General features: G+C 40.1%; 1 protein-coding gene across 1 annotated transcript in view; it reads right to left on the reverse strand.

The window, feature by feature from the left end:
* Positions 1 to 11,230: 11,230 nt before the first annotated feature.
* KCNH7 (potassium voltage-gated channel subfamily H member 7) overlaps positions 11,231 to 26,979 on the reverse strand; it is a 410,475-nt gene continuing 394,726 nt past the window's right edge. Inside the window, exons 14-17 of the mRNA XM_089779738.1 lie at positions 21,413 to 21,676; positions 17,446 to 17,614; positions 13,529 to 13,721; positions 11,231 to 12,617 (exon numbers count right to left, since the gene is read on the reverse strand). Coding sequence (XP_089635864.1) covers positions 12,351 to 12,617; positions 13,529 to 13,721; positions 17,446 to 17,614; positions 21,413 to 21,676 — 893 coding nt within the window. The 3' untranslated portion in view covers positions 11,231 to 12,350. The remainder of the gene's footprint in view (positions 12,618 to 13,528; positions 13,722 to 17,445; positions 17,615 to 21,412; positions 21,677 to 26,979) is intronic.

Genomic DNA, 26,979 nt, shown 5'->3' on the forward strand with positions numbered 1-26,979 from the left:
TTATTTTGAAAAAGCGTCTTTCGAAAGCGTATAGTCTAGACATAGCCTTCGTTATATCATGTCTGTTTAAGTCTCAGTATCTTCTTTGACTCCCCCCTTCTTCCACCTGGCATTAGAAAGCTATGCTGGGTTCTTTCCTAGTTCATAATCACAAAGATTCAGTATGGATTAAATAGGCCAAATTCTGACTTCAATTACATTCTTTCCTTTAGCGGGATTTGCTTGGCTGTAAATAAGAATTTAGTTCTGCTAGAGAAATTTAAATAATTGTGTTGCAGCATGAGACATGGTACGTTGCCCACAGCTGTTTTGTTTGCAGTGCTACTTTGTGTAAAGAGTAGCAAAAAGCAAAGTGCATAGATATGACGCACAGACCTGTTCTGAGTGATAATGAAGTGGCCATCATTTGAATACAGAAGTCACAGTTCATAGCAGATTACCACTTTGCTCAGTTTATATGGCAAACTCACTTTAGTCTGTTCACACTGATCAGACAAAATTTGAATCAGGCAATATTTCCTGTTTTGCAAATACTAGTTGTAAGTCTGGGCCAAAATCTTCCCTTGTTAATAAAGTCAAAACTGGGGGATTTCCACCAAGCAGTGGGCTGAGGACTCTTCAACCAATTGTACTATTTGGTATTCCTAATCTAAATTTAGTAGCTAGCTCTGTGTCATGTTGTGGCATTATTTCTGCAAAAGATTAGGGAGGAGAACATTCCTAATATAAATAGCATTGCTACTAATCTATGGCTGTTAGGTCTCAGGCAGCTGGATGACTGGAACCACTGTGGTTTCATACAAGGTAAGGTGAATGCTACACTAACGGAGAAGATCGGCTAGACTCTTCGGTACATTTATGGAAGATACACCCTTTCTGACTACTAGGAAAGTACAGCTGTGGTTAAGGTTTATGGGTGCAAACTCCTCAGCTGCAGGAGGTAGCTGCACTAGGTCTGCTCAAGCTAACATACTAAAAATAGCAGCACAGGTGCCAGCTGCCTGAGTAGATCCTCAGGAGTTCCAGATGGTTTTGTACTCAAGTGGCAACACTACTGTATATTTGTTAAAGTAGAGGTAACGTGTCTATTTGAGGTAGCAGGCACATGCTCCTTTGGAGTATGGGCATACCCCAAGAGCAAAGTTGGGCTAATGGGAAAAAGGTTCCTGGTATGGCAGCCTGATCTTTCTGTTTAGCTAACTCAGGACAATGGAAATCTCTACTGGCAGGGGTGACTTCATTCACTGATTGCCCCACTTGGCTACAGCATTTTATATTCGTGTTTATTTTCTGCTAACACAGTCTAGAAGGGATCACTTCAAAGCAAAGGCTGCACTACCACTGAGATGCTCTAGTTCAGTAATTTGCAGGTGACCTCTGACCTGCCTTCAAATTCTGCCTCCATATCAAAGGACAGAGGGTGATTTACCAGTTTGTGACCCTCACCTCTGCTCCACCTGTTGGATAAATCGTCCCTACTGGAAATGACTGACAGCAGAGACTCAATTCCTCTGTCCTCAATTCCCTGCCCCAGCTCTGATACCTCTTCCACCCTCCAAACCCCTTAGTCCCAGCCTGCAGCACCCTCCTGCACCCTATACCCCCCAACCCCAGTGTCTGCACTCAGCCAGAGCCTCTTCCTATGCCCTGAGTCCCTCATTTCTGGCCCCACCTCAGAATCTACATCGTCAGCCCAGCCAGTGCCTCCCACATCTCAACAGCCTGCCTCTGCCTGGAGTCCCCAAATACTTTACCCTCCAGCCCAGAAGCCTCACTCTCTCCTGCACTCCAATACTCTGAGCCCGCTCAGTGAGTGAGTGAGAGGCTGGGGAGAGTAAGCAACAGAGGGAGGGAGGATGGGAGTGAGCAGGGGCAGAGTCTTAGAGAAGATTGTGGGGCATGGTCAGGGTGTTCAGTTTTGCATAAGTAGAAAGTTGGTAGTCCTAGCTACGATTTTTGCACAGTGGCATTCTCTGTCCCTTTAGTTATTTAAACTAAAAAAAATTAAAGCTTTTATTTTATATTGATCAGATGAATAACTATCCCAGTCTCTCAACCTTCCTCTCTGCAAATATTGACACCCCTGGTACAATAGCATGTCAATGCCATGCTACATGGAAATGTTTTGTAGGAGCCCCTTGATAAATCAGTAAAGCACGTTACCATCCTGTAACACAAAGGCTACGTCTAGACTGGCTTGATTTTCCGCAAATGCTTTTAACGGAAAAGTTTTCTGTTAAAAGCATTTGCGCAAAAGCATATCTAGATTGGTACGGACGCTTTTCCGCAAAAACACTTTTTCGGAAAAGCATCTGTGCCAATCTAGACACGTCATGATTGGGGCTTTTTTGCACAAAACAAATCTTAGCTGTCTACACTGGCCCGAACGGGAGCAGCATAGTAGTTCCGCAAGAAGCACTGATTTCTTACATGAGATCGTCAGTGTTCTTGCGGAAATTCAAGCGGCCAGTGTAGACAGCTGGCAAGTTTTTCCGCAAAAGCAACGGCTTTTGCAGAAAAACTTGTCAGTCTAGACACAGCCTAAGTTTATATCCTCAGTGTTAGACAGTAGTAACATTTTTAATGAAAAAAAACAAAACCTGATTTTTTCTAACTTCTATCTTATTTAGTTGATAGCTCCATACTGGCAAAAACACTTGATTAAATCTTTGAAATTGCCTTATTCTCTCATATACTATTCTATTATAACTAGCCAAACTATCTAAGAAAGATCCGGTTCTTCCCTCCTTAATTTTTGTATGTACTTTATTCTCAATACACCATTTTCAATTATTTATTACATTTTTGCAACCAGTTTTACACTATAGTGTACATTTATTATTTACAGTTATTTTCAGATGTTCTTGCAAAAATGTATTATGTATGCAGATTATATTGCCCTTAACACAATCTTGGAAAAACATCTGTGCATACAAAAGAAATTACTTTATTCACATAACATTGCATACAGGTGATATTTAAAGACTGGAGACTCTCAATCTGCTTTGGTCAATTATGTCATTCCTTGCCTTCAAAAAACCACTGCAGATACTTTCCTACTTCCATTATAAAAGGCAGCAAAGCTTCACACCTGATACGAGTAAAACAATTGAGTGATACCATAAGTATTTGGTGTCAGTAGCATTTCTAAACTGGGTTTTGTTTTCTGCTTTTCAAAATGTCAAAAATACTGTCTTTCCCACTCATTCTTTCTCCAGGGCCAAAACTGTAAGCCATGTCAAATTTTAAATATGTGGCTTTCATTAAAACCAATGTGAAATACTTGATTACACCCTTTTTAAGATTTTTAATGTTTGGTGTATACTAGCCTTAGGGACTATACGTTCTGGGAAATGTAGTTTTGGGGCAACACTTTGTTTTGGTATTAAAGGCTCACTATCAATTTTAAATAATAAAAAAAGCAATTTTAACAATATGCCATTAGTAAAATTAAAAGAATTTTTAAGATTGCAATGTCCCTTTAAGTTAAGAACCACTATATAGCTACTGAAGTCAAATTATTAATCTCCAAATATATATCTAGGTTTGGAGTTATTTTGATTATTTAGTGCATATGAAGAAAGCATATACATTATTCAATGAGGAAAATTAGCATAGAAACTACTTGAGTTTTCATGACTTAAGACATAAAACAAACCTTACAGATATTGAAAAAGTCAGAATATTGTTAAATAATGACATCATAAAGTCCATCAACAAACTGAATGTTTTCTGAAAATAGCAAACTGCCAATGAGTTATAGATTACATAATATGTGCATGAATAGATATAGATGTAAACACAAAATATGTGTTATATTTTGAATACTATGTACATGATGGACCTGATTCACTTCTTACAGCTGGGCTACTCAACATTTGATGGCCCGTTTGTTTGTGGCCCGTAGTGTTGTTTGGCTTTAAGCCGGGCTCAACATGTGGCCCATGGGTGGGATCCTCTGAATATGGCCTCCACTGGGAACACGCTCCACCATGGCAAGGCATCTCCCAGGCTGGGTGAGCATTGAAAGACACAAGCAGACGGACTGGCTGGAACAGATGGGTGTAGAGTGTTGGCATTTCCAGCCCCCAGGGAGGAGGTGCCAGGATCGCTGGAGCATTGTGGGAAGTGTTAGCTGCTTAGCCTTGTGGACAGAGCCTAAGAGGTGCTGACTTGCTCACACGGGCCATCTTTGGGTCCGGCGCCAAGGCTTAATCTTTGTATTCATACCCATCAGTGTGAAATAAGCTATTTGCATATATTTGCATGTATATGTAACCACATTTAAGTTGTGGCCCTTGGCATGTGCTGTGAGTATCATTGTGGATCCCTGGGCATCCAAAGTTGAGTAGCCCTGCCTTATAAGAGCTGTAAGATTTCCCATGTAGCCACTCTTTGCCAGCAAAATAAAACCATGCACAACAAGCAACAGTAGCTTTGTCAATGGGCGCTTTTTGTCAGGAAAATATTGGTCTGATGGTATTTTTTCACACCTCTGACTGAGAGAAGTTTTACCACCAAAAGTGCATTGTAGAATACCCTGAAACTGGTGTAAATTTTGGTATTTGTAACTTCCCTGGAATTACTTATTCCCAATTCAGAGAAAGACAAATCAGGCTAAAAAATAGTTGTATATACTCATGTTCAAGATGGAGGAATATTCAAAATAACTAATATTGTAAATAATTGAAAGTTTATGATGGAGCGTTTACATCCAGATTTCACTGTAGAAGCTGTGCTCCTCTCCTGCCATATTGACGATTCTAAATAATATTCCATCCATATTCCTTAAACAGAGATGGGCTTAATCCAAAATTCTCAAATTTAGATCTCATCCAGATTTGAACTTTGCTGCATAAATTCATCCCTACCAATATGTGTGTTTAACAGAAATTAGCTGACATCAATCGTAGCCAAATAGAAGAAGCCATGCCACCATCTATACTCTAAATAACTAAAATTGAGACATTATTTCTCCTTAATTGGTATCAAAAGCAAAGGAGGAGTACAGGATAAAAGATGGACTGAAAAGGGTGGGCACTGAAATAAGAACAAAAAGAATACAATGGTGTTTCCATGTATTTTTACAGATACACATAAGGCCTAAGAAGGCTGCAAAATTAAGTTTTCCTTCAAGGGGACTGTTAGTTTAATACACCAGCAAGTTTTGCTCTTCCCTTAGGGTATGTCTCCACAGCGAAGTTATTTTGAAATAACTATCCTAGCATCTACACAGCCATTCCATTATTTCAAAATTAAATTGAAATAGCGGATAGCTTATTTTGAAATTGGTAAACCTAATTCCACAAAGAATAATGCCAATTTCGAAATAAGTGTTTATTTCAAAATAGAGGTCCTACAGCCTTCCCAGGGTGCCCTGGTGGCTACTCCAGCCTCAACCAAGAACACTCCCCCCTCCCCAGAACCCTTAAAGGGGTAGACTCTGGCCACAGTGCCTGTGCCAGCTCCAAGCCTGCCAGCCCAGAGCCAGCAGTCACTGCCCCTGACCCAGTGGCCCCAAAACATGAGACAGCAAGCCACTGGCAGCCAGCCCTCCACCGCTCCCCAGGAGCAGTCTGCCAGCTCCTAGGAGCCTGCAAGGGCCCAGAGAAGGTGGGCGCCTTCCTGGTCCAGGGTGGAGATCATGGACCTTATTCAGGTTTGGGGGGGATACCATCTCTGTACTAGATGGAAGAATATGGCCGTCTATGGCAGCATAGCTGCTAGCCTGGCTACCAAAGGCCATATGCGAACCCAGGAGCAGGTTCACATGAAAATCAAGTTGGTCCAGCAAGACCCCCAATCCTGAGTCCTAAGCTTCCCCTCCCCTTTTTTCCCCTTGCTTCCCCATTCTAGCTCCCTCCTCCCAGGTTTCCCTCTCCCCTCTTCCACCCTCTCTCTTCCCTTCTCCTGCCTCCTTTCTCCAGTCTCACCAGAGTTTCATTCCCTCCCCCCAGTTTTGTTAAATAAAGACAGTTTGTGTTCATGAAAATACGTGTATTTTATTTTACATCAGGAAGGGGGGTTAGGGAGGGATAAGTGGAAGGACATGAGGGAAGAATGAGGCACAAGCCCCCAGTGGGGCAGACCAGGGAGGCTCTTAGTGCTCCTCAGGGTGGAAGCTCTCCTGCAGGGCCTCCTGGATACTGACAGACCCCCGATGGACCTCCTGGATGGCAGCCTGCAGAAAGTGCAGTCAGACTCACAGCAACGTGTCCAAGAGAAGCACCAGAGTGCCCAGGGGCAGCTTTAGCTCCATGTTTCAGAGTGCTGTGGTGTTCCGAGTGAGGGCAACCAGAGCACGCAGAGACAAAATGCTTTGCTGTTCCTCATCGAGATAGGCAAGCAAGCAGCGAAACCTGAGAACTGGCTGTGTAGGGGGGGGTGCCTTTAAGCACAGGCCTCAGATAGCCTTAGGCAGCAGCCATACAACATAACTCCTTGTCCTGATGCCCTGCCGGACCTTGTTCTGGCCGGCCTTAAATGCAATTCAGCAAAAAGGTATTTCAAAATGTATTTTGTGTGTAGACACGTTATTTCGAAATAAGCTATTTCAAAATAGATATTTTGAAATAACGCTGTAGTGTAGACATACCCTTAATTTTGAGTAAAACCCTGTTAAATGGATAATCATTATATACAGGGCTCGACAAATAATGCAATCTACTCACCCGTGGCGAGTAGATTGCAACCCGGAAGAGCCGGGTTCGGACAACGCTGCTGGCGAGCAGGGCTCGCTGTGGTTCGACAAGCCCTTTATATATATATATATGCTGTAAAATATTTTAATGTAATAAGAATTCACTAGAGACTCAGAGAAAATGTTCACTGAATGAAAAATGCATCCTGTGAAAAACAAAGGATATGATCATGCAATTAAAGACTGTACCATAATGCATAGGCACAGTTGGGGAGAATTAAGATTGCATGAGAAATTTTAATTCTGATATTTTCTTACTTCTGATTTTGCAACACAAATAATGTTCTTTTAACATAGTTTCCTGTGCCTAGTCTTTAGCACTTGCATGTGAATACAAGCATGAATGATATTTTTAAACTCTGTGTCAGCTTTGTGTCAGATGATGTAAGTCAGTGTAATTTCATGGACAGCTGTGCAGATTTAAACCAGCTGGTCGATTATATTTAAACATTCTTTGATTTAACTTGTATTAGCTATTTGTGAATTTCTAGGATACTTCCTTGCAACTGGTGAATTTTAATTTATTTAAGAAAATAAAATGACAGAGTCTAATTGAAATTTTTACAGAAAATTGTGAAAGATAAATGTGGCCCCAGGAAAGTGCTACTGAAACCATTCTATGGATGGGCTCATTCAAATACAACAAGTGCTGGATCTTCCCCGACCTCCAGTTGCCAGGCAGATTGGAAGATTGGAATTTCAAAAACACTTAGAATTGACCACTTTTTATCTTTGTTTTTTAAGTACATTTGCGACTTCACCTAGATCCCATTAAAGTGAGGGGCAAACTTTCATTGCCTTCAATGTGGGAAGAATAAAACAGGCAATTAGAGTGTAGTTTAAATTAAAGTAAGATTGAAAGGGGGCAAGTAGCAATAAAGGAGCATCCATGAGGTGAATGTTGTAGTAACTAATATTATAACTATGTAAAGTGATTAAAAAAAAATCTGAAAACTGCCCAATCCTGGAGAAATCCTACAGGAGGCTACAGAGTGACATGAAATCTCTCCAAGGGAAACTGGAATTTGTTAGGAATCATCCCATTTAAAAGAGATAGAGGATTGTGGAGCATAGATGAAACTAGCTTAGGTGGAACTTCACAGAGATTGTGGAGTCAGCTGTCCTTTCATGCAGTAAAAGGACTTCTTCCTTTTCATGGATTTCCTCACTTAATACAGCACCACGGTGAGACTAATGACTTTTCAATTCCTACACTGTGACCCAATGGGTCTGTAAAGGACATAGTCATGGCTATCTGTCCCCAGGGAGTCTACTCTGCATACACACGCAGATGGGATGCTCTACACATTTACGGTACATCTACACAGCACCCTAAACTCAAAATAAGATATGCAATTTGAGTTATGCGAATTGTGTATCTTATTTCAAATCTATTTCAAAATAGCTGTATTCCTCTGAGCTGCCCCACACTTGTGTGTTACAGTGGGTCCCTCTACATGATTGTGGAGACTTAAAGTATGAAATGTATTTGCTAAATTCTACCTCCTTTCCATAATTAAATTCTTAATTTAAATCAGTCTATCTTTAATCTACAGAAGCATTTGTGGTTTTGCTAGAAATTGTACTGTTTGTACTCGGTACTAAGTGTTAACATTTAGCAGATGGTTGCCTCATTAAGATAAAGTAGATACCATGAACTCTTATAGCACAAAAAGGTGAAGGTAGAGGATATTTACTCATTGTTCAGCGCCTGTCTCATTTCAGGGACTCTCATGAGCCTGATTCTGAGCTCACTTAGGGTCCAGTCATCGAAGGCACGAAACCATCAACACCACACCTTATGACTACTGTGGGAGGTAAGGACACCCACACCTTTCACTCCTAATATAATACTGAAGTAAGCAAGAGGAGAATCAGATCCCATAGGCAAAGGACCTGATTCTCTTTTCACTTGCAACAGTATAGATTAGTAAATTAAATATGATTTTTGTACACACAGATAAAGTTTAGAACAACCCAATGGAAATCAATAGTGTTACACTAGGATAAGGGGAGAAAGGTGAAGTCTCTTGTGTTTATCTGCTAGCTAGAGATGACTAAAGCAGCCATTAATCACACTATATTTATGGACACAAATCAGATATCCATAAAGGCAATACACAGAAACCTGTTGGAGAACACTTTAACCTGCCTGGATACTCATTAATGGATCTCCAAGTCAACCTGTTGTTTCAGGCCAGCTCCACAAGCCAAATACACAGGGAAAGGTTGGAACTTAACTTCATTTACAAGTTTAATTCTTATGCGAATGGAATGAATAGAGACATTGGCTGGCTCCCACACTACCTTCCACATCCTAATGACTTAACCAACCAACCAAACAATGGAGGTGCTAATTGTTCTCATCAGCCTCTTGTAACTACTTGAACAATCTACTCACTGCCTCTTTTTTTCCCCTCTTGCCCTCTCCCTTCCCTTATTTATTCTTGGTTCTGGATTTCTAATACTCTAGTCATTTGAAGAAGTGGGTTGTAGCTAGGAAAGCTCATGATACCATCTACATGTTTTGTTAGTCTTTAAGGTGCTACTAGAGTATTTGTTGTTTTTTAATTTTTTTCCTGTTACAGACTAACTCGGCTACCCCTCTGAAACGTATACAATCTATGAAGACACTGATATAAGTGCATCAGAACCTGTGCCCAATACCATGAGGGGCAATTGCTGTTGCATTAGTCCTTAGCGTTTCTAGGACCTAGTTTCCCATTGGGTTATAGTTTAAATTATAAACACCCAGGGTATGTCTACACTACCCCGCTAGTTCGAACTAGCGGGGTAATGTATGCATACCGCACTTGCTAATGAAGCCCGGGATTTGAATTTCCCGGGCTTCATTAGCATAAGCGGGGAGCCGCCATTTTTAAATCCCCGCTGCTTCGAACCCCGTGTAGCGCGGCTACACGGGGCTTGAACTAGGTAGTTCGGACTAGGGTCCTATTCCGAACTACCGTTACTCCTTGTGAAACGAGGTGTACCGGTAGTTCGGAATAGGCACCCTAGTCCGAACTACCTAGTTCGAGCCCCGTGTAGCCGCGCTACACGGGGTTCGAAGCAGCGGGGATTTAAAAATGGCGGCTCCCCGCTTATGCTAATGAAGCCCGGGAAATTCAAATCCCGGGCTTCATTAGCAAGTGTGGTATGCATACATTACCCCGCTAGTTCGAACTAGCGGGGTAGTGTAGACATACCCCCACCCAGTAACCTGCCTATGTCTGCTTTTTCAAAAATCAGCAGAGTTCCTCTCCCAGGGGATCTCTACTTTAAAGCTATGTTTAAGATTAGAAAATCATGTGACCATCTTTAGAAAACAGTAAAAAAAAGGTCAGTCCTTTCTAAAACAAACACAATATTTGAAGCAGTATAATATTTTAATAAAATTAAATCTAAGTATTGACAAAGCATTATGCATTTACAGTACATACTGTATTTAAAGCCTATGGACCTTAACTCAATTTATTCTAGTGTAGTCAGCTTTGGACACAAGATTACCTGTTTTGTAATAAGAAAGTTTACAACTGTACCTGAAAGTGACTTTACATATGTACATATGTATATATATATATTTCTATACTCACATATGTGTAGCTATATACACACATATTTGTATGTATATACATATACATTACATATACAGGCAGTCCCCGACTTACGTCGGATCCGCAGTTACGAACGGGGCTCGCCCCAGAGGACACGGACTGCGGGACCTCGCGGTCCTGCCGCCCGTGTACTCCGGGGGTTTCTCCGCGTCTCCCTGGTCTGCAGACCAGGAAGACGCGGAGCAAAGCTGCGGAGGGGCTCGGGGAAGCCGAGCCTTTGCAAAGCCTCGGGAAAGCCGGCAGCGGGACAGCCCAGATGCCCCGCGGCTGTCCCGCTGCTGGCGTCCTCAGAGGCTTTGCTCCCCGTCTCCCTGGTCTGCTGGTCTCCAGGGAGACTGGGAGCAAAGCCATGGAGGACCCAGGCGGCGGGACCGCGGTGCATCTCTGTCCGCCGCCCGCGTCTTCCTGGTCTGCTGGGGTGGGGTGGGGGGGAGGGGGCGCAGCTAGTACGCCCTCCCCCCCCAGCAGACTAGGCTTTTCTCCGGACACCTGTGGCAGAGCAGCTGGGGCGCTGCCGGTTGGTCCCGCAGCGCCGCTCTGGGCGCTACTGGACCAACCCACCAGTACCCCAGCTGCTCTGCCCCAGGTGTCCTGATTCAGCTGCTGCTGGTCAGTTTCAGCAGTGGCTGAATCAGGACGCCTGGGGCAGAGCAGATGGGGTGCTCCTGGGTTGGTCCAGTAGCGCCGAGGAGCGGCGTTACTGGAGCAACCCAACAGCATCCCAGCTGCTCTGCCCCAGGTGTCCCCAAGTCAGCTGCTGCTGAAACTGACCAGCGCTGACTACAGGAAGCCCGAGGCAGAGTTGCTCTGCCCCGGGCTTCCTGGAATCAGCTGCTGATCAGTTTCAGCAGCAGCTGACTTGGGGACGCTTGGGGTTCTTAAGTTGATTCTGTATGTAAGTCGGAACTGGCGGTCAGTTTCAGCAGCGGCTGAATCTGGACGCCAGTTCCGACTTACATACAGATTCAACTTAAGAACAAACCTACAGTCCCTATCTTGTACGTAACCCGGGGACTGCCTGTATGTGTATATGTATACACACATATGCACTAGATATGCATGTGTATATATATATATATATATTCTCTAGCTCTCTATGGAGGGACCAATAGGTAAAAAGAGGTATCACAAACAATTATGATAATTATAAAAAGAAAACTTGTAAATATTTTAATCATACAGGTTGTTTGTAGTTTGCTCTGAACAAAAGGAACACAGTCTTCTCAATTACATAGAAATTATATTTATTGCATTTGATTATGTTTGGGTGACAGATGAGAACTACCTGGCTGTTTACGACAGCCAACCTTTTAAGCATGATGAGGATAAAAATAAAAAAGCCCAAAATATTGAAAACAAATTATTCAGTTGGTATGATCTTGAGGTTGCAATCAGGGATGATACTTTCCCATTGTGTAGTACCATTGTTCTGTTAAAACTGTGACCTACTTCAATTTGCTTTGAAGAGGCTGCTTTCTGTATTATATCTTAATATTTTAGAATCCATTAGACACTGTTCTCTTACTCTTGCTATAAGCAGAATAATGATGACCATTGACTGTATGTATCTTTTCAAAGCGAATAGGAAAAAGATTTCTGCTTGAATTTAGAATACCTCAGTGAAGTATGAGTTATGACTGTGTGAATTACCATCATCACCTGGCCTCTTATTTGATTTGAAGGCAAATCCCCAATAAAGAACCATTTCAGTGAAAGTAGTAAATGATAATTTCCATGCAACATAAATTTCAGAACATGCATGTGTTTTTAAAAAAATTAAAAAATATAAGGTGCCTTGAGAATGCTGGCAGTTTTACATTTGGAACATACAGTATATATATATATTTACATCGTAACTGCTCAACTTTACCGTACAAGCTTCAATTTTAGGAAAATATACAGTACTTTTGCATATAATGGTATATTCTTGTAGCCCCTGAGTCAAGTATAGAGGATTTAAATTAAAAAAAAAAAAAAAAGGAAAAACAGCCATTAAAAGCACTTACATTGTATGTGAAGTAATAGTATAAAAGGATTTACTTCCCAGGAAGACCAGGATCAGAAACATGCCTATGAAGACCCAAGATTCCTATAGTGTTTAGGGAAGAATCTGGCAAGGAAGGATGCCTAATGGAATGGAGGTAAGTTTTACAATGCTGTGGGTGAAACTCTAAAGACTGGTCATGGTCTTGTTCTAAAAAAGCAGCCAAATTATCTTCTGAGGCTGTGTTAAGATGCACTCCACTTGAGAGGGATTCTTTGGATTTAAGTTTCGATTTCTCAAGGTCTAGAAATTCAGGACACTGAGGAAAAAAAGAAAAGAAAGAATGTGACAATATATTTTAAAAAGTCTCATGAGGCTTCCCATTTCTACTGAAAATGAGCAAAATCCAAAACAAAAGCCTAACATTGTTTGCAAACCAAGTCTGACGTGAGCCAAGAAATCAATAATTTTCCTAATTTCGCTAAATACCGTGTTTGATTAATTGCAGTCCAATGCAATTCTGTCCAGGATTTATTTGAGAAACTAGGGAATCCCACCCTCCTTCCTCAGATTAGCAGTTCCTGGCTATAATTCATAAGAAAATTTTCCAATCAGAGGCTGAACTGTCTTGAGATGGACCAACCTTAAGCTCCTGGGATAGTTCAGAATCAAAATCTGTGGCTGAATCAAATTCATAATTTCCGCATCTTTTTAACTTACAGCCTATGATAGAAAGTATGCAGAGATAGGGTCAATGTCCTGACACAAGCATGTTACCTCCAGGAGTGCTGATGGAACATACTCCTCCAGTCCCACATTTCTCTTTCACACACAGACAGCAGATGCTCTCTGATGCATCAACTGAGTTTCTTCATGGCAGGTGCAAGCAAAGTGTGGTTTACGGCTTTAAGGACTTGAATAGTGGCAGACTTTGGGGCCAAATAGTTGATTTGGGCTTGCCTGTGACTCCCCACTTCCTCTATATTTTTCTGTGGGGTCTGCAACCCTTGCTAAATGCATTATGATGACTACATTTGTAGCTTTGAGACCTTTATTTTGGCTTTATCCCAGTAGGAAATTGACCCTGGAGATTCGCATTCAAAATAATATAACTAGATGAATCCTGTGGAGACATTGGGTAAAATTCCAATTTCCTATTCAAAAAAACTACAGAGCAAATGCTGAGTCTTCAGCAATAGGTAAAAATGTTGATTCTGGGCATATCCATACCTGTGATGAAGGACTGAAGCTTCTGTCTGTTTTAATAGATACTACTGGATGAAGGCTTTGCATCACCCGGATAGCTGGCTGTTGATATTCTGCACTTGCAGTCACTATACTATAAGCAGGTGGAATGAGTGTTGACTGTCTCTGCAGTAGCTGCAGGATGGTTTGAATGTCAGCAGTCATTTGGGATTCAAGCCTAGGAAAGGAATATGAAATCAATTAACACATGGTCATGGGTGATTATGTTTTAACACACCGATTACAAATGCATTCAAGAGGGATCTGTAGCTTATTAACAAAGCAAGCCATTAGGTGTAACAATATTGTCATGTTTTGAATAGGAAAGAACCAGAAGGGGGAGCACTGGGCCATTCGATGACTAGTAGCTGGCTGTCTCCTACAGAATGTATGTTCTACTGTTAGCTTCAGACTTTAGCTAGTATAATGTAAGAATAATACATTACCGGTTGAATCTCTCTAGTCTTGCACTCTCGGACCCTGACTGGTGCCAAACTGGAGGTCAATATATAGTTTAGCAGCATTACCAGCATTTCCACTGCTTACTGGCCTCTAAGAAGACATTTGGGGGTAAATTAGAGCTAGATAACAGCACTGAATACTGGGAGCCAGGACTGGTGGTTGCAAACAAACTTTATGGGACTAGTGGAAACTTGGCCGTGCCCATGATAAGTGGACATCTAGCTAACAAAAATCATGGCAGATCACGGATGTTGCCATACAAGAGAGTGCCAGACTAGAGAGGTTCAACCTGTACTATAATTTATGTTTGCAATTAATATGACTACTGGGGGCCAGATTTTCAGCTGACAAACACACATAGCTCACATTAATTTAACTGGAGCTATGTTGGTTTATCCAGGCCAAGGGTCTTGTCCAGGATTTCTAATGCAATAGAAAACTCTGAATGTTCGAAGGCTACTTCTAAGGGGATACCTCAACAAAACAATTTGGCATACTTTATGATTCCCCACAGCAGGAAACTGTTGGGCAATCTGGTTGTTTTTAGTAAAGGTCTCAAAAGTAGGAATCTCTTTAGGACCATAAGGAATTATTAGAATTTAAAGCAGGATTTGGAGGGGTGTATTCTGAATCTCTACAGGCAGTCCCCGGGTTACGTACAAGATAGGGACTGTAGGTTTGTTCTTAAGTTGAATTTGTATGTAAGTCGGAACTGGTACATATTGTAGGGGAAACTCTAGCCAAACATTTCTCCAGAGCTCAGTTTTATTCTCCCACACCTCACTTCCCTCAGTCCTTTATTCTCAAGCTGAGGTGTCTGCTGAGAAAAGCTGCTCCGCGACTCCTTGGTTTGCTGGGGGGGGGGACGCTAGCTTCGCGTCTCCCTGGTCTGCTGGGTGGAAGCAGCTAGTGCGGGGTTGCCTCACCCCGTTTGTAAGTAGGGATCCGATGTAAGTCGGATCCATGTAACCCGGGGACTGCCTGTATTCAAAATTCAGAACTAAACTCAACATATTTAATGTTCAAAGTGGTTTATTTGATTGTTTGATTAATTAACTCTTCATGATTTGGTGCATGAATCCCGCAAGTTTAAATAAACTTTGGTGTAAGTCACAACGTTTGAGTCTGCTTATCTTCTCCCCACTTCCATTGCCATGGCACTGAAATGATTTTCAATATGTCTTGCCAACATAATTAAGAAACTCAGCAATGGGTAATGCCTATTGTGCCTCCCCAGCTGCTAGGAGACCACACAACATGTTCTAACAGATTGCAATCTGGGTAGAAATCCTCCTGTATTGGAACTCATCTCCTGATGGAATCATTTTCACTGTAAACAGATTTTTATGTCAACATCTCTCAGTATTGTGAACATCCATACGATAACTCTACAGCAGCAGCACAATTCCTGCTCTAGTAGATTTTTGCTGTGCAGTAAGCCCTAATCTTGCATGTGATCTCTTTCCTCTAATGGATGCCGAAGATGCCTTTGCAACACTGCAACATTTCTCCTAGCTCAGCTGTGGTTGCCATTGATTCTGTAGCCTCAATGTAAAAAGCAACGTAATACAAGGCTCTAGCCCTGGGGTTATACCCATTCATGTCCTGTGCATCCCTTGCACTGTGTGCTGATAGCCACTATTGACCTCATGGGAAGCATCCTGTCAATGCCACAGGGGAAAACTGCAGCAGCAGAGAGCATGTCTTCTAAAACTAAGTCATCATTCCCTTCTGAATAGAAGAAATGCAAGAATCTGAGAATTTGGTTGATAATTTTGTCCTCTTGTATCACTCTTCCTCTGCTCCTTCTGCTTTTTGTTTAGTTATCTCTAGAATGGCCCTCTTTTTAGTTCCCAACCATTCCAAATCAGACATTGCTAGTTTCTTCTACTCCTCATTCTCTCTCACTCAACCATTGATACTACCCCACAAGAAACCAGCAAAACAAGCAAACCCTTCAAAAATAGAGCCTTATTACACACTCCCAAAGACAAACACAAGGGAGGGCAAAGATTACTCAGGAACTCCTTGGACCAGATTCTCCAGCACACAGTTCCAGTGGCATAAAAGAGACATGTAGTGACAGATGATTACTGGGCTTTCCGAGTTTGTATAAAACTATACCAGTCTACCATGCACCTGAAGTTTAACATCGTATCAGGCATGGCTAAGTGTGGAAGGAGGCAGGGAGTGTGCCCAGGGCACACTGCTAACTTTTCTGGGACAGCACAGCAGTTGTTTAAAGCTGGCATATAGTAGTCCTCTGGTAGCTTGTCTGGCCTGTCAAGGGACTAGCCAGATCCAGAATTCAGGAGGCAAAAGGTACCTTAAAAAGCACCACAAATAATTTGTAACTAAAGTGGGTTGGGGATAAAATCCAGAAAAAGAAATAAAACTTTAAAATCTCAGCAGTTCATCAGAAAACTCCCTTCACTCAAATCTTTCCTTAAAGCATCAATAAACCTAATACTGGCTCTGAGCTCTAGATACATTTAGGATTTCAAAAAAAAAGAAAAGAATAATAAGCAAGACATTATTATGTACAAATTCTCATATGCTGTGATGAGAGCCATGTAAGTGCCTAGTGGCCACAATGGTCACATATGAGAAACATTTGTGTCATATTACATTTGGAGTTAAATTGCGTACTTGTCAAGGCAAAAATGTTGAGAGTAACGGAATTCTGGGGAGAAATAATAAAAACCCATATTTTTTAAGATTCCATATGCTATGCTGTTTAGCCACTGGTGAGAACAGGGTATGTTAGACATTGATCAGGAGTGGGAGAAGAAAGATGAGCGGTATTAGCAAAGGTATCTTACACATGAAGTATTTTGACAAAGAAAATGACTATTTTCTATTGTAGTAGGTGTGTTGTGCACTTGTGATACTCCCGTGGCTATTTATCATAGTGACAGCTGCAAAAGGAGGTTTACATATCAGAAAGTGAAGATTCCTACAATACAAATCCTGCTTCTGCAAGGAAGACAGCTGGTTCGCTCAGTACCTTCCCAGAACAATGCAGTACTTCCTGTTTTCTGGGCACAGGAACTGTGTGTATCAAAAACTAGGAACTGCTTTTGGTGCAAAAGTTCAGGAGAAAGAGGGATGATGGAGAGAATAAAAAACCTGAACCTACCCACCCCAGCATGAGATTTTTAAAGGGCTAAAAGGCCAGATTTCTATTTTGGCACTTAAATATACAGATAGGTGCCTACCCACTGCGATTTTGGCTGTGTACTCATCTGCACCTGAATACTTTAAAAATCTGTCCCTCAGTGACTTAGAAGCACAAGTGCCATTGACTTTCAATGGGATTTGTATTCATGATTCACTTAGATGCTTGTGAAAATCCCCCACTAAATTCATTCTTGTTGTGGCTCCATTGATATCAATGGTGTTATCAAGGCAGTCTGATCCTTTCACATAATTACTTTTACCTGTTGAGTTGTTCTTGAAGTAAATCTAGCCGGTGCTCTACTTCTCCATAGGTCAACTCACTTTCACTTTCACAGATGCCCCATGTAACATGAGGTAATGCTGACTGTCTGGAGATCTCATGGTGCTCCTTGGTATTTTCCCACTCCCAGTTTCTTTTATCACTGATGTCTGCAAAAAACAAACCTCTTGAAGTATAAACTTACATCTCTACTTAGACATGTTTTTGAACTTATGGAATGAATGACAGAATTAAAGCTACAATCTCTACATTTGATTTTTTAAGAGGTAGAATTCTGTTCAATCAAAAATCCCTTAAACAAGTGTTTCATAAACTTTTGAAACCTTTTACCCAATGGGAGGAAATCCCATAGTAAAGAAAGGAACTCCCTCCCCAAAATGTAAGATACAGTGGCTAAAGTAGATTGAATTCCTAAGAGGAGCTCTCACCACATAAACCAAAAAAGGAGGTGTTGTTCTTCATTTCCTTTGAGCAGAGAAGGGACGGATGAGCTTTATTAGATTAATAGATCTTTGAGATTTGTGGTGTTCAAGGGTTTCCTGAGGTTATAGTGAGTCTGTAATGTTACATGACATAACATGCACCCAGTAGCATGAATAGGGCTGAAGGAGGAGGAGGAGATTTCACCTTGGCTCCATGGTGTCCCTTTCAGCTTCTCTACCACTCACTACATGACCCCAGGAGAAAGAAATAGGTGAGAATTGTAATTTTTACTCAGCGTGGACAATATAATTTCCAGTTGTCTGAGGATGCATCTACACTGCACCCGTAGTTCAAAATAAGCTACGCAATTTGAGCCATGCAAGTTGTGTAGCTTATTTCGAGTTAATTTCAAAATAGCTTATTTCAAAATTTGGCACGGTCTACACAGCACTTATTTCAAAATAAATTGCTATTCCAAAATGTCCCTTACTCCTCATGGAATGAGGTTTACAGGGACATCAGAATAGCGAGCCTGTGTACATTTCAAAATAATGGGAGCACTCAAAAGACACAGAATAGCTATTTTGGGATACCTCTGCTCTCCCAAAATAGCACTGCAGTATAGACATAGCCTGAGGAAGCTGGAAAGCTCTTTGAGAGAGGAGGGAGCAAAATTATGACAATTCCAGACCCAGCATAATTGAAATCCATATCTGTTTGTAGAATGCTTTCGGGATATTGGAATAGTAGATGGCTGATTATAGACAATGAATTTAAAGAATGAAATGCAAATAATACATGGTATTTTTTACACTTCTTCTTTACTGCTCTGTAAAACCCCTTAGATTTTACTTATAAAATCTGTACCTCTACCTGACCTTGGTGTTTCTTTGACTCAGCCCTGGGTGAATGACAAGTGTTTGTATCCCAGCACAAATGTTTGTGGAGGTAATGATTACAATCCAATTCTTAATTAGTGTGAATTCAAACTAGGACCATAATAAACTCTATTCTAGACATAATTCTTCAAGGGATAAGTCATTCCTCTTCTTCTATATATCTTCTCAGGTGTTCCCTCCTGTATTAATAGCCACAAAAGCCATAGAGTGGCGAGGAGATAGTAAAAACATTACTATTCAGTGTGGCGTTGGAAGAATGGAGGATTATTTCCAAGATGTGATATAAATTAATATATATATGGACTGGTTAACCTCAACAGCTGAAGAATGAGATCCTATGACCTGAAGGAAGGCCAGGTGAAGTTCCAAAGGGTGGAAATGGCATTATTCTGCTGTGGGGATAGGTGTGTGTGTGTGCGTGTGTGTGTGCGTGTGTGTGTGCATGCATGGGGCGGGGGGGAAGGGGAGCAGCTACAGAGAAGCTACCCATTGTATTGTTAACAGAGGCTTAGGACTGATATAAAATTAATGGTACAGGATTAAATTGGCAACATTTACACTGCCTGTCCCACCCTATTCAATTCAGGGTTAATAGTCTCTTTCTTTTATAGACAATAAATTAATGACTAACATTTAAAACAAAAAATACAGTAAGGCCTAGACTAAAAATATATTTTTTGCAACAGTAATAAGTTATGTAAACGAGTATATAAGTGCATTTATATGTATATTTATAAGATGTATACTTATAGACTCATTAGGTTTACAATTGCCCTTATAAACATAAAATCAATTTCTAATTGATATTAGGCATAACACTTTCTTTAAAATCAATAAAAAACAATCTAACTATGTATAGAAGCTATAAGAAAGCTTTCCAATACATCATTGAAAAGGAAGGATTACAAAGATACCCTTCTCCCTCAAATTCTTGGCTTATATGTGGTCTTTTAGACTTGCTAAATTTAGCGCTGAGTAAAATCTGCACTATGTTGCCTTGGAAAATGTTGCTATAGCTGCAAGGACACATTTCTGGCTACTGGCAGGGACAAGTAAGCTTTGAAACTGCAATATGGACAAAACAAGTTTATATGTGCATTTGACCTTACCCTGAGAAGACCAGATGTCATAAAACTTGGCTTTTTGAGCCAGCAAATATACTGTATGTAATTCTGATGGATTAGTTTTTAGAATAATTTAAAATAATATCTTAGAAACCTGAAGTTGATCCTGAATTTGTGTAGTTAAATTTATTGTAGCAGAAATAAATTATTGAAGAAAAAAAGCAATAAGCACTAAACACAGAAGTAGTCCTTTTAAACAAAAGCAATAGTAAATGCATCTTCAACAACAAAACCTTTAATACCGTATAAACAGACTTTTCATTAGTTCACCCTAACATAGTAAATTAAGGCTTTAGAGAAAGACAAAAAGAATATTTGATGAGATATAAAACAATCATTCCATATTAAGTTAACTGTGATTGCTTACTCACAGTAAACCCCATCTGCATACACTAAGAACCAAATTCTGCTCTCCTTACTCATGTAAATTTGCCAGTGAAATAAAGATGTGTTCCTGTGTGATATTTCTTCACTTTTAATCAAATAATATTACAGAATTGGATAATATGTCTTTCAATCTCATTGATATACATAGCTTTAACACTATTTTAAATGTGTGATAATATAAAATACAAATAGAATAAATTAAGCTGGCTAAAATTTTTGAGCAAAATTGTTCTGGAAAAAATGGAAATTTGATTATATCAAAATATTTCATGAATTCATGTCAATTTCACCCAATTATTTCGATTAAACAAAATCTCAATTTTTAATTTTTTTTTCAATGTTTTCTAAATGAAATATTTATTTTTAAATGTTGAAAAAGATTGAAATAAAAACATAATATTTTCTCTCATTTTTATTTCAAAATTGTCAGCAAACTGAAATATTTGTTATTCATATTGCTCTAACCATAAAATAATAAAGCCAATTTATTACTTTAATTTCCTGAAAACACTTTCCTCCGTTATCTAGACTAGATTTATGAAACTCATAGTACACCTATCTTGTGCTCTAACTAAGGTTTTGTACTTCCATTCAGCACCGTAGCATGATGGGCATTCAACTTTTTTTCATTCCAATCTTCATTTGATGGATTCACCACAACTATGAATCTTGTAGCCTTGTTTGCAGCCTTGCTATTGTTAACTAAGGGAAAATTTAATTCAGAGACATTAAGACCCAACTTTTCATATACCTATTTATTTTAGGCATCAAAAAATAAAGGCATCCAGTAACATTATGAAATTAAATTAAAATATTGGCTTAAATGACTTATCCAGGACAATGCAGTTAATAATTGGCAAAGCCTAGACTTCAATTTAAGAGTCTCTGGATTCCATTTTCATTCTCAGACTACCAAACCATATCACCTCTCAAGGGAAATGCTTCATTGGATAATCCATATTTGACACAAAAGAATATTATTTTGTCAAGGTTTCATGGAAACCTTAAAGGTAAATTAATGTATTATATATCAATGAAGCATTCAAAGAGCACTGGTCATCAGAGCTAAACTAAATAGATCAGCTTTACAAGTTAGTGACATGGAATAGATTACCTCTGCAAGAGTGGCTTCTTCTCTCAATATGGATCCTTTCTGCTGCACGCACCACTTCTTCTAAGTCCAGCCCTGTAGTTTTCCCTATCATCGATGGGTAATTGATTATTTCAGAGAAAAGAGGTTTCTGTTCATTTTCAGTGGATGACACCAAAGATGATGACTCACTTTTCTTCTCTTCAAAGTGTTTCTTGGTACACTGATAATGTCTGGAATTATCCATGGACTCTTCAGGATCATTCTGATTGTTTTCTTTGTGATAGCCTGTCAAATAGAAATAATTATATACAATAACGTGCCATGCTTGAGATCTTGTGCTAATTTATTCTGGGCCTCAGGCAGAGCTGGCATTAATATAAGCCGACTATGCAATTGCTCAGGGCCCTGAGCAGCTCATGGGGCCCACTATTAATTATTAGTATGTGCTGTGTGTGGAGGGGCTCAAAATATTTATGCATAGAGCCACAATGGGCTACACTGGCCTTAGGGGCAGAATAGAAGTTATATCAATTGGCAAATTAAATCTCTCTTAGGGATAACATAACTTTAATGCCTCTTCTAGTAAGGAGATACTGGAGATGTTCCTTCTGATTTCTGTATGAAAAGTGATGCAGGTTCTGCCATTCATTTCTATAACAATCGCAGGTGCTTGTACTGGAGCTCCCTCACTCTACAAGAAGAAGCAGTCTCTGTGAGAGCAACTCAACGTACTGCCCTCAACTTGGTTACAAATAGTCCTAATCTGTGGACGACTGAATGGCCCATCTGTTTACCCAGGCTTTTGGGGAACAAGGTACAAAAAGGCTGATGTGTGTGTGCAGTACAGTAGGTCGTGTCTTGAATTTTATTTTTAGGTTCTGCAGTGAGGAGGAGCTCACTACGTTCAGTACGTCTATGGAGCTCCCTTTTATGGCAGTTATAGCAATGTATTACAAATTGAAACAAATACATAAAATAAGGAAACAAAACCAACATTGATCATCTGTGGAGGACGTAGGCCTCTAGAACTGACTTTAGAGCAGCACTTACAGTGTGTTTTATTTTATCATTTCAAATGCAATATTTGAGCTCTCCTATTTTTAACTGAAATGTCAGGATAATTCCAGTCCTTTAGGTTTATTTAGAACATATTTTAGCAGGGGAGTTTCAATTAGATATAAATACTGTAACTAGTTTGCATTAACTTCCTGGGGAGATAGAATGATTCCCCATCTGCTTTCAGCTAATTACTAATCAACATAATTCTAGAGTGCATATAATCCTCACAGCAATGGTTAATACAGGATTTTGTACATTCCTGGGGTTTCTTCTTTTCCAGCACTGTTTCCAGGTCATAATCTACAATGAAAGAGAACTTTGGGCTTGCGCATACCCCCCCCCCCCATGATCTGCATACAAAGTGAACCCCTCCTGCTCAGAAGGTGAGGCATTCTCCTTTGCAGCATCTCCTTCTATTGCACTGACTCCATGAGTTCAGAGATCTGCAGGTGGTGAGTAGAAGTGATGTTCAAACTGGGGGCAAGGCCAGATCGATGCCCAATACTCCCTCTTGCATTCACTGGAGAGCCTTAAGACAGCATTGAGCGGAGTAAACTTTCTACAGATTCTGTCTCCAGAGTAGGGATTCCCTTTTAATAAGGATCCCTGTCACCATCTGGAGAAACCATGCTGCAAGTGACACAACACAGATGCAGGTGGGCTTACATAGTGTAGCTTTCAGGGGATCCATAGGTTTTGTGGAATGACCCTATCGCCAGCAATTCCTGTCCCCTCACCCTCATGCTTGAACAATGGAGGATAAAGCACCATGAGATAATTCTTGAAGCAATTTCTCCTGTCCTCACCTTTGACCCAAATGTTTTCATGGGAAGTGGGTGATGGAACCCTGTTTTATTGCAGTCCTCCTACAGAGACAATGGGCTTAACTAGTCAAGCCTACATTGACTTGAAACTGAAACATTTTAAATGTCCATATTTTTTAACAATTTTATAGTCTCATGGGAATACATGAATCAAAAATTGAAGTCATAGGCACTTTATAAAAGAAAAATTGATCAATGAACTAGTTTACAAAGAGAGATCACCCAGAAAACATTCTGACATAGGTGAGAAAAGATCACATAATGGCTGAAGTGTAGAGTATTGTTCTATCATATTTACAGAGTGCCAGTCACGTTAATAGCTAGAGGCACAAAACCAAATTCTGCTTTCAGTTACACTTGTGTAAAATGAGAGTAAATCCCTTGACTTTCCTGCAATTAGTCTGGATTTATATTGGTGAAGCTGATAGCACCTTTTGACACAACGTATCTGTACTTATGGTGCAGTGAACACTTCGGCCCCAATATGTTTTATCTGTGTTCCAGATCCAAAGAAAATAACTTTTGCTCATTAGTTTATCAGCTTCAGACATGTATTCAATGCCATTTTTCCATCTGCTAGTCCTCTCCCTGTGGTCAGAAATTTTAACATGTAGCTTTTCCATTATAAGGTTTCTCCAGCAAGGTTTTCATTTTAGTTTGGGAATGAAATCTTCACAGTAAGGAAAAAACATTAGCACTGAGAATAATCCTATGAAGTTGTATGACTAAAATATGAATTAAAAAGGGAAACTGCATTCTTAGTTTGGCTCTGAACTGCAGGAGCTAATGGAGTTCACAGGGCAATTCAGCTGAAATACATTACAAGAAGTCTCTAGATAATGTTTTATTCAGATGGGGAATGGTCATTTCTGCCTTTTCTAATGAATCCATGTTATTGGATTCATTGGACAGCAGAAAAGTAGCAGTTCAGCAGAAAGGGACTAGGGGATTACAGTGGATGAAAAGCTTGATATGAGTCAACAGTGTGCCCTGGTAGCCAAGAAGGCTAATAGCATATTAGGTTACATTACGAGGAGCATTTCCAGCAGATCTAGAGAAGTGATTATTCCCCTTTATTTGGCACTGGTGAGGCCACATCTGGAGTACTGCATCCAGTTCTGGGGCTCCTGCTCTAGAAAGGATGTGGATGCATTGGAGAGGGTCCAGTGGAGGGCAACCAAAATGATTAGGAGACTGGAGCACATGACCTAAAAGGAGAGGCTGAGGGATTTGGGCTTATTTAGTCTGCAGAAGAGAAGAGTGAGGGGGGATTTGATAGCAGCTTTTAACTACCTGAAGGGAGGTTCCAAAGAAGATAGAGAGAGGCTGTTCTCGGCAGTGACAGATGGCAGAACAAGGAGTAATGGTCTCAAATTACGGTGGGGGAGGTCTATGTTTGATATTAGGAAAAACAATTTCACTAGGAAGGGGGTGAAGCACTGGAATGGATTATCTAGGGAGATGGTGGAATCTCTACCCCTAAAGGTTTTTTAAGTCCTGGCTTGACAAAGCTTTAGCTGGGATGATTTAAATGGGATTGGTCCTGTTTTGGGCAGGGGGCTGGACTCGATGACTTCCTGAGGTCTCTTCCAGACCTAGGATTCTATGATTTGATGATTCTAATGAGCATTGCAGATGACAGGAGTGACTTTTTCTCTGACTGGGATTTTTCTGTGCAGGAATACTTTTCTTAATTTCACTGTCTATTATACAGACTGGCAATTCCAAGTAGACTCTTCTCCTTACTTTCCTCTCACTTTCCCTCCCCTGTTTGACAGCAAGGAAAGTGATTTCTGAAGTGATTATTATCTTCACTACAGAATCACCCCTCTTGTGCTTTCCAATGAGAGGGGTTTCACTTTCTGATTCACACTGCTGGAAACAATTTTTCTAAGGCTGAATATTCTGTTACCTCCCACTTTGCCACACATACTTTCAAATATAATTTCTACCTCTTATGGGACTCGTTTTAGTCTGTGATTTTTTTATATGCCTGCTAAAGGGAACAAATGAACATAACAACACTGGGATGTCCTGATTTACAGAGCAACAGTGTCTGACTTTTCAGCCTTGAAAATAATAAATTCTTTCATTTCAAACTAACTACAGTATGGGAAGGATTGTATCCACTCTATGAGGGAGTCAGGCAAGAAGAATTGGTGACAGGATCAGGCCTTTGAAATGGTTTCCTATTCCAGTGCTTTTCTGAGTCTTCCAGGTGTGACAATTACCAGAGATCAAACATATTTTTTGTCATGCTGATTCAGTAAGTTTGGCGCAGTTCAATGAATGGCAGCCTATGTGAACTGTGATTTCTTTGTATTCAATACCATCACAAACACTGACATTAATAAAATTGACATAGTAATATATTATGTGTGGAGCAGTAGTTGCTTTATTATTATTATTATTGGAATTAGGTTAACTCGACGTTGGCTTAAAGAGTATCCTTCCCAACCCTTGCAGAAAATAATTTACATTGCACATCATGAGACAGATAATCCTTATTGTTAACATTGATTGTACAACTATAACTCTGATCACTGGGCATGACATTTTCTAGACCCTTTTGTAAAATCAATTTAAATACCGCCAGGTAAGTCACTGGAGGAGTGGCACATTCAGAGTATGAAGTAAAGCTGATGGAATGCTCTAAAGCCATCTGCAAATTTTCATTCAGATTCCCAATGGTTGTTTGGTTCAATTTGATAGTCACATATCTTCACATGAAGGGAATTTTGTTTGAAGGAGTGTTTGGAGGATGACTGGTTTCTGTACAGACAATCCATTTATTAGGGTCTACATATTGGATAGGATGGCAGAATTTTTGGAGCGCTTCACAATCCATTGCTAATTTTGTGCACTTAGCAGCTGACCTTCTGTGTTCTGCTGCACAGCATCTCCATACTGATTGTTCTTTACTATGATGACCCTTCATCATTTCTGCCATATATTTCTCAAGGTTATCTCCATCTCTTAGCTTATATTTGCATCTGTTCATTTCCAACATCAGGGTCTGATTCTCCCCAATCATAATTTAGCATAGGCATTCATTTTTCTTATCCATGAGTTACACAAGAACCTTTGTCAGAACCCCATTTAAAAAACATATTTTTTTTCTTGTCAGCAGCATTAACCTCCACAATTGATATCCACCAATCACTATAAAAAAGTCAGACTTTAGCTGCACCTTTATAAATTTTGAAATGACAGGATTTCCCCCACACTTTCTTAAGGGATGTCATAGCTAGCAAGACATTAATAGTAGCCTTCTTCCGATCTCTTTGGAAAAGCCTCCTAGGTTGAATATTTGGAATCCCAGATATTACAATTCATTTACTGCTCTTACAGCTTGTCTTTTAATTGTGATGTCCGCTTGCATTCTGTTTTTTGTTAGTCAACATTCATGTATTTTGTTTTCATCACATTCAGGAATAGCCTATGTTCCTCACAAACTATTTTTACAGACTCCAACATTTGTTGTATTGCATTTGTGGTCGTAACCTGTATCGGAGGTTAGTTAAGAGGTACCCACCAAAAGAAATCACAACTCTTTCCCCTTTGTTAAAATCTTCCAACACGAGTCTCATAATAATTTCTGTGCATGTGTTAAAGAAGTCTGAGGAACAAAATACACACTGGTCTCACACCCTGCCTAGTGGAAAACTGTTCATTGTAGCCTACTGCTGTTTTCTCCATGGTCTG

Source organism: Pelodiscus sinensis, chromosome 7 (genome assembly GCF_052426305.1).
Source record: "Pelodiscus sinensis isolate ZL-2025 chromosome 7, ASM5242630v1, whole genome shotgun sequence".
NCBI lineage: Eukaryota > Metazoa > Chordata > Testudines > Trionychidae > Pelodiscus > Pelodiscus sinensis.